The 9,847-nt window shown below is 44.5% G+C and overlaps 1 protein-coding gene across 2 annotated transcripts; it reads left to right on the top strand.

Annotated features, from left to right (window-relative positions):
* Nucleotides 1-56: 56 nt before the first annotated feature.
* mthfr (methylenetetrahydrofolate reductase (NAD(P)H)) lies at nt 57-9,022 on the top strand. 2 transcript variants are annotated; one of them, XM_079171520.1, is made up of 12 exons: nt 57-207; nt 813-1,071; nt 1,594-1,832; nt 2,208-2,318; nt 2,412-2,605; nt 3,996-4,246; nt 4,875-5,009; nt 5,130-5,310; nt 5,998-6,180; nt 6,259-6,360; nt 6,604-6,723; nt 8,153-9,022. In XM_079171520.1, the coding sequence occupies exons 2-12, from the start codon at nt 827-829 to the stop codon at nt 8,363-8,365; spliced, it is 1,974 nt and encodes a 657-aa protein (XP_079027646.1). In that variant the 5' UTR covers nt 57-207; nt 813-826; the 3' UTR covers nt 8,366-9,022. The 2 variants fall into 2 exon arrangements, with proteins under 2 accessions (XP_079027646.1, XP_079027645.1); XM_079171519.1 differs by having other exon boundaries at nt 57-573.
* The last annotated feature ends 825 nt before the right edge of the window (nt 9,023-9,847 follow it).

Raw genomic sequence — 9,847 nt, 5'->3', positions numbered from 1 at the left:
TTCATCCGTGCTGGAGAAGAAACGGCGGGTGTAAACACGGTGTCGTTGACGCCCACCACACGGCATCACTGCTTCGGGTACGAGGGAGCTCTCGGTTTTTTGGGGTTTCCCACGCTGCCCCAGCTAACGCTCAGTCTTGGGTGGCAGACGCTCTGTGGGAGAGAACAGACTTTAACACAACACCGGCAAGACAACCGGCAGGTGGAGGTGGGAGATGCACTGTTTACCTTTTCGTCCCAGCATAAACAGAACGTCACTGGGTTTAGCTTCAGGCTCGGTGCGGAACAACGTAGCCTGAGTTACTTCTGTGTGTCTTTCGCCCCATGGGTTAACATCGCTCGTGGGGCACGTAGCTAACGTTAGCCGTGCTCAGCCAAGAGAGCTAGCAGGCTCTAAATAAGTGTACTACCATACTTTGAATGTGTCTCTGCACGCGCATGTGTGTTAGACGTGGGTATAAAAAGAGCGGCTCGTGGCACTCGGTGACACTTTGTGGGGCCTAAAGTTACCCCAAATATCTGTCCAGAGATCAGCCAGTTTACAGCTAGTGCTTGTTGTGAAGTGATCTTTACGGTAGGATATATGGGGAGAATATAGAATATAGAAGTATAGAAGTTAACTTAAATTTGAATTCGCACCCTAATCTGTCAAGTTACGAATTTATATTGCTAATTGTTTAACTTTTTCATCACGTTGTATGAGATGGTACTTTGTCAACAATATTTGACAGGCTGTCGGTTTTACGTTCGTTCCCATGTAAAAAAAAACCGTATTGACGGAAAGGGTTGTTTTGTGTATTCTTTTCTTCGCAGTATAATCTGCCATCATGGTGAACCAGGTTCAGCGAGCGGACGGGAGTTTGCTGTCATGCAAAAGCGACTCCAGCGGGGCCAGCAACAGCGGGGAGAGCTCCAAGGAGAGCTCCCGGTGCTCCACGCCGGTGCTGGACGCAGACCGCTCCGACAGACTGCGGGACAAGATGCGGCGGAGGATGGAGTCCGGAGACCGCTGGTTCTCGCTGGAGTTCTTTCCTCCCCGCACAGCCAGTGGAGCTGTCAACCTCATCTCAAGGCATGTGAAATCAACCTTTACCTGCACAGTTCAACGTTCATGCTTTTTTTTGTCACTTGCAAAATCTACTTGCTCAAATTACTTATAATGCAAATAAAAAAAATTCACTACAGGAATGTCCTACTGTTTTTAGTTTGTTTAGTTTGTCATGTGTTTGTGTTACAAATTGGCTACAAGTGAATTTTCGTTGTGTCTATCAGCAGTTTCCAAACGTTTCACGTTTGATCTATTTAAGTAACCTGAAGTGGTAAAAAAAGAATTAAATGGAACTAAACTCCATCAGGCAAGCCCCGGTTAACTGGGCAGTACTCATTGTTGAGCCCTGACTTGAATGGAAAATGTTTCAAGAGGAAACATGACGTGTTAGAATCAGCAAAGGGAACTCTGGCCAAGAGAGCCGCAAAACAAACAGATCAATAAGACAATTACAATCATCACTCCCATTGTTCAGCAACATCACATTGTCACTTACCACTCAAGAAAAAAAGACATCTGGACAATTGTTTTGTCATTTTTCTACAGATTCGACCGTATGGGTACCGGGGGGCCCCTGTTCATTGACATCACCTGGCATCCAGCAGGGGACCCGGGCTCAGACAAGGAAACCTCCTCTCTGATGATTGCCAGCACAGCGGTCAATTATTGTGGCCTGGAGAGCATCCTCCACTTGACCTGCTGCAACCAGACCAAAGAGAAGATCACTGGCTACCTGGCCAAAGCTAAGCACCTGGGCCTCAAGAACATCATGGCACTAAGGGGAGGTAGGAGAGCTGGCGTGTGTTTACATTCTGATTTTCAGGAGAGGTTGCGCTATGAACAGGGAGTTGTTTGCTCCATTGTTTCTTCAGGTTTCCATTCACAACAGAGTAGCTCACTTGCTTCTGCCAGCCCTTCTCAGTGATAAGGAGAGGAACGGTAGCTTTGCCTGAAGAGTGTGGTGTAGAAACGTACTGTAGAAGGCAGGCTACTGCTTCCTTTCTTTAGTGCACTTTTACATTTTACTTTGCGTTGTGCTTCCAGTGTTTTAGCAGAGGTCAATGGGCCGCTTTTGACAGCTGGCATAACTAAACAACGTACTTTACATCGATTAGGCTTTGGAGATCCTCTTAACATGTGGTATTCTGACCTCTCCACAGACCCAGTGGGAGCAGGCTGGGAAGAAGAGGAGGAAGGCTTCAACTACGCCACCGACCTTGTTAAACATATCCGATCAGAGTTCGAGGACTACTTTGACATCTGTGTTGCTGGTATGTTCTCAGCCTCCAGGTCAGTGGAGGGCAGTTTAAATGAAACTCTATTTGAAGCGTCAGTGAGTGATTTGGATCTGTCTGTATGTCCAGGCTACCCCACAGGCCACCCGGAGGCAGACAGCTATGAGGAGGATCTCCGACACCTGAAGGAGAAGGTGGACGCCGGAGCAGACTTCATCATCTCCCAGCTGTTCTTCAGGGCAGACACTTTCCTCAAGTTCCTGGATGACTGTAGGGCGATTGGTATCACCTGTCCCATCCTACCTGGAATCTTCCCCATTCAGGTGAATCAATGCTGCTTCCAGAAACGGCAATACTGTTCTCATTGCTGCTGAACATAAACAATGCTGAGAAGAGTCCTACTGAGAAAAGCATGACTCCGTCTTCTCTTTGTGGTTTTGTTCATCACTCCCTTTGTTTGTGCAAGCAGAGTTTGGCCAATTATAGATCAAGGATTGTTCAAACATTCTTCTCATAACTCAAATTTCCTTTTAGTTCTCTGTCTCACACACACATTAATTAATATACTGTGAGGATCAAATGTGTTGCTCAGCTTCAGTCATTAGGTGAAATACAATGAAGAGTGATAGACGAACATTGGCAGACTAAATTTAGAAGATTGTACAGTTGCTAATACGTTATCAGTCGGGTAAATAACAATAGGTAGATTCATTATCGGCAGCTTATCATGTGACAATGTTGTGATTGAGGACAGGCTGAACAGCTATGTTTGAGAGGAAGCAGGGGAACATTGATTAAATGTTGTCAAAGAGTTCCCTGTGCTGCTGCTTTAGGACTTTGTTTAGTTGTTATTAAACATCCCAAGGATTGATTCAGAGTAGTTGTCAACTGATGAATTTGCTGGCTTTATATGAGCTTATCTCAAAAACTCTCAGATACCTGGGTAGCCCGACATCATTTCCTGTGTGCAACCTGAAGGTTTTACCCCGGAGGACAGTGTCACGGCATCTGCCTAACCCCCAACTTGTCATAACCCGGCTGCTAGGTCATGATAAGTACGGGAATGGACACAGTGGATGACAGTTCATTCAATATATGTATTACAATGAAGTAAACAACTAAAAAAAGTGAGGCCAAATTCTTACCTGCAGCCAACCTCTGTATGTGCAAGGCAAGTTTATTTGTATCGCACATTTCAACAACAAGGTAATTCAAAGTGCTTCACATAAAACCATTAAAAGCATCAAACCATGAGGCAAAAGAAAAGGAGATTTAAAAACAGTCATTAAAACACTAAAAGCAGTGTAAGAAATGAAATACAGAAGAGAAATGCAGGAAATTGATTAATATCCTTGAATGTGGTTCAATTAAAGGTAGCAAACAATCTGGATTTAAAGGAGCTGAGGGTCTCAGCAGACCTGCAGCTTTCTGGACTTTGTTCCAGATATGTGGAGCAGAACAACTGAACGCTGCTTCACCATGTTTAGTTCTGACTCTGGGAACAGAAAGTAGACCGGTCCCAGACCACCTAAGGGGTCGGGATGGTTCATGAGGTAGCAGCAGATCAGAGATGTATTTTGGCCCTAAACCATTCAGTGCTTTATAAACCATACGTGTACCCTTAAAGAAAAGCGCTGTTGCTCTCCGTTATCAAATCATTTCAAACACACCATCCACTGGCATAAAGCTGGACTTTAACCTGTTCCTCTCCAGGGTTACCAGTCTCTGCGTCAGCTCGTCAAGCTGTCGAAACTGGAGATACCAGAGGAGATCACCAGAGTCATCGAGCCCATCAAAGATAACGACGCCGCTATCCGTAACTACGGAGTCCAGCAGGCGGTGGAGATGTGCCGCGTGCTGCTGGACAGCGGCAAGGTACCAGGCCTCCACTTCTACACGCTGAATCGAGAGGTCGCCATCATGGAGGTTCTCCGACAGCTAGGCCTTTGGATAGAGGACCCCAGGTCAGTCATCCCTCCGCCTGCTTACAGCACACTGGTGCTTTGAGCTAAAGTCAGAGGTAGTCGGGGAGTTTTAAGAAAGGAATTGATTCTTGGCATTTCCTTATCGATAAAAACTAGAAAAAGTCATATTTCCTGGAAGGTCTATCGACAAAATACTACAAGTACAACAGAGCAGAGTAGTGTCGTGCCAAACCAGTAGAAAGACTTTGCATGGTGTCTGTTGCACTGGAGATGCTGTCAATGTTTACGGTTATATCAGTGTTCCACTCTGGTTATAAAACATAAGACCTACAGCAACTAGATAATTAACGCGTTTTTATAGTAGCCTCTGTTCACCAACAGTATTAATGTTAATGTTACTTTTTTACCCTTTTCGATCACATCTCTGGTCATATTGGGCACCAGTTTAACAATATCATAGCAGTAAATTAACTTGAAATCAATAATTTCATCAGACATGCTGCTCTCTGTATCCTGAACCCCGCCTTTCTCATAGTTCGATTGGAAAGTCATCCAGGATCAGCAGTGTTAGGATGAGTGAAGCCAGATATCTCAAAGAGCCTGAGCAGCTCCTTGTTTGCCTCGATTCAAAGTGATCCAGTGTTTCAGAGCTTGTGTTCTCTGCCAGGCGGCCTCTTCCCTGGGCAGTGAGTGCTCATCCCAAACGGAAGGTAGAAGATGTCCGACCCATCTTCTGGGCATCCAGGCCCAAGAGCTACATCTACAGGACCCAGGACTGGGACGAGTTCCCCAACGGCAGATGGTACAATACACATGAACTCAAAAGATTCTACGTCCTTGTTAATGTGGTTTATGTGCTAGTGAAGAATGATGAAGACTACTGTCAAACTACTAAAAGGTGTCCTGTCGTTGATGTCTTCAGGGGAAATTCCTCGTCTCCAGCCTTTGGCGAGTTAAATGACTACTACCTGTTCTACTTAAAGAGCAAGTCATCCAAAGATGCTCTGCTGCAGATGTGGGGCGATGAGCTGATGAATGAAGAGAGCGTCTATGAGGTCTTCACCTGCTACATCACGGCTCAACCAAACCGCAACGGACACAAGGTAGACCAGCTGGCTCTGCCCGTGACTTCTAACATTCCTCAGAGGGAGCATTGAGGACATCTGTTGTTCAATCAAATGTTCTAGTCTCTGTAACAGGATGTAATGGTCAATGGCGTCGAACGCAGCACTAAGGTTTAACAAAAATACATTATAAAAATACACCTAGCAACACCTCTGAAACAACAATTTTGGATTTTAGGGGAAGTTACATGCTGGAACTATTCCTTGGTGAACAGCAACTTATCCCTCCACCTACTACTTGTGTTCAGTGTCTCCAGCTACAGCCCAGGTTGCCGAATACAGCAGTCTCTGCACCGACTGCTGTTCATTGAGAACTAGTTTTGGCACGTAACTCCCTCCTATTACTACAAATACTTTTTTCATTTCTGTCTGTTTACAGATGAAACACACAGATACAACATGTTAATCAAAGAGCTTTAAATGTGTTGGTAGGTGGGGGTTTTTTCAACTTTGGACAGACAAAGGCTAGCTGTTTCCCTCTGCTTCCAGTCTTGATGCTGAGCTAGGCTAACCATGTCCTGACCCCAGCTCTGTACACATGAGACGGATGTGCTGCTGAACATCTGTGTTTCCCAAAATGTCATACCATAGTTGTGTAGCATCAGCTGTCTTTAAATGAGACGGGACACCATGTTGATCACAGGCTAAGGTTTGCACTGCTGCTAGGTAATGTGTTTGCCATGGAACGATGAGCCTCTGGCCCCAGAGACCAACCTGCTAAAGGACGAGCTGGAGAAGGTGAACAGACGAGGAGTCCTCACCATCAACTCGCAGCCCAACATCAATGGCAAACCCTCCGCAGACCCCATCGCAGGCTGGGGACCTGCAGGAGGCTACGTCTTCCAGAAGGTAGGAGCACTTTCACTATTGTTTGTGCCTTCTGGATGGGTTTGAAACCATGGGTTTGTCTTGTTTGAAATCCAACAGGCCTATCTGGAGTTCTTCACCTCCAGTGAAAATGTGACCGCTCTCCTCAAAGTACTAAAGAAGTATGAGCCCCGTGTCAACTACCACATCGTTAATGTGCACGTAAGTGTGACCAGAAAGCATCATTACATGACATTACAGTCATTTAGCAGACGCTTTTACCCAAAGGGGTTAAGTGTCTTGCTCAAGGACACATCAACATGCGACCAGTGGGGCTGGAGCCGGGGATCGAACCGCCAATCCTCTGATTGAAGGACGGCCCTGCTCTCCACTTAGCCACAGTCGCATCATCATTGTGTGTGAGTTTGTGTTATTTATATGTCCCAATGAATGTTGGTTGTGCAGGGCCGAAACCTGACCAATGCCCCCGACATGCAGCCCAACGCGGTGACGTGGGGGATCTTCCCCGGCAGGGAGATAGTTCAGCCGACTGTAGTGGACCCAGACAGCTTCATGTATTGGAAGGTAAGACAATGATTGTCCTGCTGACGTGCAGGGATTCAGGAATGTTCTGGAGGGAAAAAAGCTCCAAAAACAGACTGTGGTGGTGGTGGTTGTTTTCTCTACTGTTGATGGAAGTACCATCATCGCTCAAATGTTATGTGTCCATCCTAATGATGAAGGTGTGCCTTTTGTGTAATGAGTGGAACCACACTGACTTAAAGGAATAGTTGAAGATTATGAACATCTTCAGGCAAACTCACAACGAGCCATGGATGTAGTTTAAATGCCTTATTAGTTAAGTTATTAGTTCATTTATAATTTAGTCAGTTAGTTTATCTAGTTAATAGGTACTGCAGGAGAACGGCGACCAGCTTCGACCCACACTGGGTCTTCCTCAGAGCGTCTCTCTGATGCGCCCTAAACCTGGGGGACCAAATTACGCGTTTTAATTAACTAGAATATGGCCTGAGCACCGCACATTGCACATCCTAGTTATAACACTGCATGTTGACTACATTTAGTGAAACGATGTCTGGCACAGAAACCAATATCTTCCCATTTCTGTTTGTCATATCCTAATACTAGACAGATTTACATCTTACAGTTACATTTGTGTCGTAATCTTTTAAGACCATGAACAAAAACCAATATTTGGCAATTTCTGGCTGTTTTAACTTTACTAAATTACAGATCTACACGTAACATCTAGTATTTAAAGTAGGAACTTAGGCCATGCAAAAGCAGCAGATCCAGAAATACTTTTTGTATTATGTGGGCACACCAGTAAACTACTGTAATGTCAAACAGTTTAGTAGTGCTGCGAAGATATGTTGATGGAAAATTCATTTTCTGTCACATGGGGTTATCTGGTCGATTAACACAGATTTTCTTGCAGTGAAACTGGGTGAAAACTACATTCACTATTGTTTGGCCAGTGACTCCTTATTTCTTTCTGTATGTATGGGCCACAACCTGAAACATTTGCCAGCCCTGCCCTGAGCTAATAAAGGCATTTTGACGACGTCCTTGGCTCGGTGCAAGCGTGCCTGAAGTAAGCCCAGAGAAACCAGTACCAACACATAGATGATCTCAACATTTGTTCTGTGAGAAGTCTGACAGACTTTTGGAGCAGTACTCTTGTTGTTGTTTTATTAGAATAACCGGTGTCTGGCAAACTGCTGTTGCTTGAATAAGAAATGTCAATACAAAATAAAATGTCATGTAGTTTAACTCAGCTTAGGACTCCTCTGCGCTACCGGCACCGATGGGAGGGTTTGAGATATTCTGGTCAGGATGAGTTCCCTGCTCACACTGATGAAAATACCGGCCCTAACAAAATGTTATCAGAAGCACGATGTGTTTGACACCAGCAGTTTTAGGACTAGTCGATGTCCTCTGACCGGCCTACCGGATGTCCCCTTCGTCAAACCTGTCCCCATGTTTCCCTCAGGACGAGGCCTTCGCCTTGTGGATCGAGCAGTGGGCCAAGCTGTACGAAGACGAGTCTCCTTCACGCATGATCATCAAGTACATCCACGACAACTATTTCCTGGTCAACCTGGTGGACAATGACTTTCCTCTGGAGAGCTGTCTGTGGCAGGTCATCGATGATATGTTCAAGATGCTCGATGCACCTCCAGAGCCTGAAGACGGAACAGTCTGAATAAAGAAATGTAAATCCGTTTTTAGGGACAGAAAGAACACTAAGGAATTATTGATATTCTATGCATTGCTTAAAAAAAGCTGTTACTTACAATACAGCGCATAGCGTCGAGTAAGAAGTGTACCTCGTGGTATTTTTTAAAGAGTTTATAAATTTAACATTTGAGTGAATAGAAAATGGAAGTGTACTGTCTCACCGAACCAAAATGTGAAACACTGCATCTCTTTGACCTCCATGATCAGTAGCGTCATCGTCTGCAGCACACGCTTGACCCAGTCACCGTTTAACTTTCCTTATGGACAGATCTCACTGAAGAACAACCAATAAGACAAATATCCCTCTTTAAATGAATTGTGAGTTTTTTACTGAATGTTTTTATTTTCATAATTCAAATGCTGTATTTGAGTTAGATTTTGAATGATGTCTACTGTTGTGGTATAAACCTAATGTACAATAGAGACGTGAGATGTTGTGTATGAGTGAATTCATGATGAAGCTATGAAAGTAAGAGTTACACCGTCAGACGTGAGCTGCTGATGACTCTATTGTACCAAGGACATAGTTGCATATCTGCCCTCTGCCTTAACATGTTTTATATGTAAGTCATATTTATTTGTTCTGCCTGCTCTCTAAAGCATTAAATAGTTTTTCAATACTGTACAACCTGGTGAGTGTGTGTGTGTGTGTGTGTTACTAAGCGATGTAATGAAAGTGGAGTATTGCATAGAGTGGCTTTATTAGGTATTCAGAGTGAAGCCCCACCAGTACACAACCAGAGGTACAAAGGCCAGGCCATGGGACAGCACATGACACTGCAGCAGCCAGATGACCTGGCAGGGATTTCCCCTCATTGAGTGGAGATGGTGTGAGGCGATGTTGATAAGTCTAACCACTACACAGCCTGACCTCCACCTTGTTCACCCGCTCTGACACATACACTTACAGAGACGAGTTCATTCAAAAGCTCATAGATATAAATGTGACTCTATTTTCATACAATCTGCTCATCTAGTGTTTTCTCTTTTCCCTTATGAACAGTACATGAACAGTTATAGAGATGTAGGTTAAAGTATGTCATCAGAAACATAAACCAGCCAGGCTAGCATCTCAATGAGGCTGTTCTAAGGCACAGTGGTGCTAACGGGCTGAAAAGGACTGCTAATGGACATATGTTTTACCATTATTGGCACCTTGAATATTGGGAAGCTAACATAGGCTAATTAGTTCTAAACAACAAGAATGGCCAGGGGGCGGAGCCAGACGGTGTAAACATTGGGGCCTCAGTCCAAACCTGGGAGGGTCCTTAAAAATCTGTACATCATTTAGAAAAACAATTGTTTCCAGGAGAGAAAATCATCTTGTAGAGGTCGTGTCCTGCTGATTATCTTTTCGTTCTCCAACTGTCATTGTCAAATAACTTATTTTTAAAAAGTGTTCCTACTTTAAGTCTTCATAGGCAGGGTATTGGGCATTAGCAGCATC

Source organism: Pholis gunnellus (genome assembly GCF_910591455.1).
Source record: "Pholis gunnellus genome assembly, chromosome: 2".
Lineage (NCBI taxonomy): Eukaryota > Metazoa > Chordata > Actinopteri > Perciformes > Pholidae > Pholis > Pholis gunnellus.
This window is presented reverse-complemented; position numbering and strand designations above follow the sequence as displayed.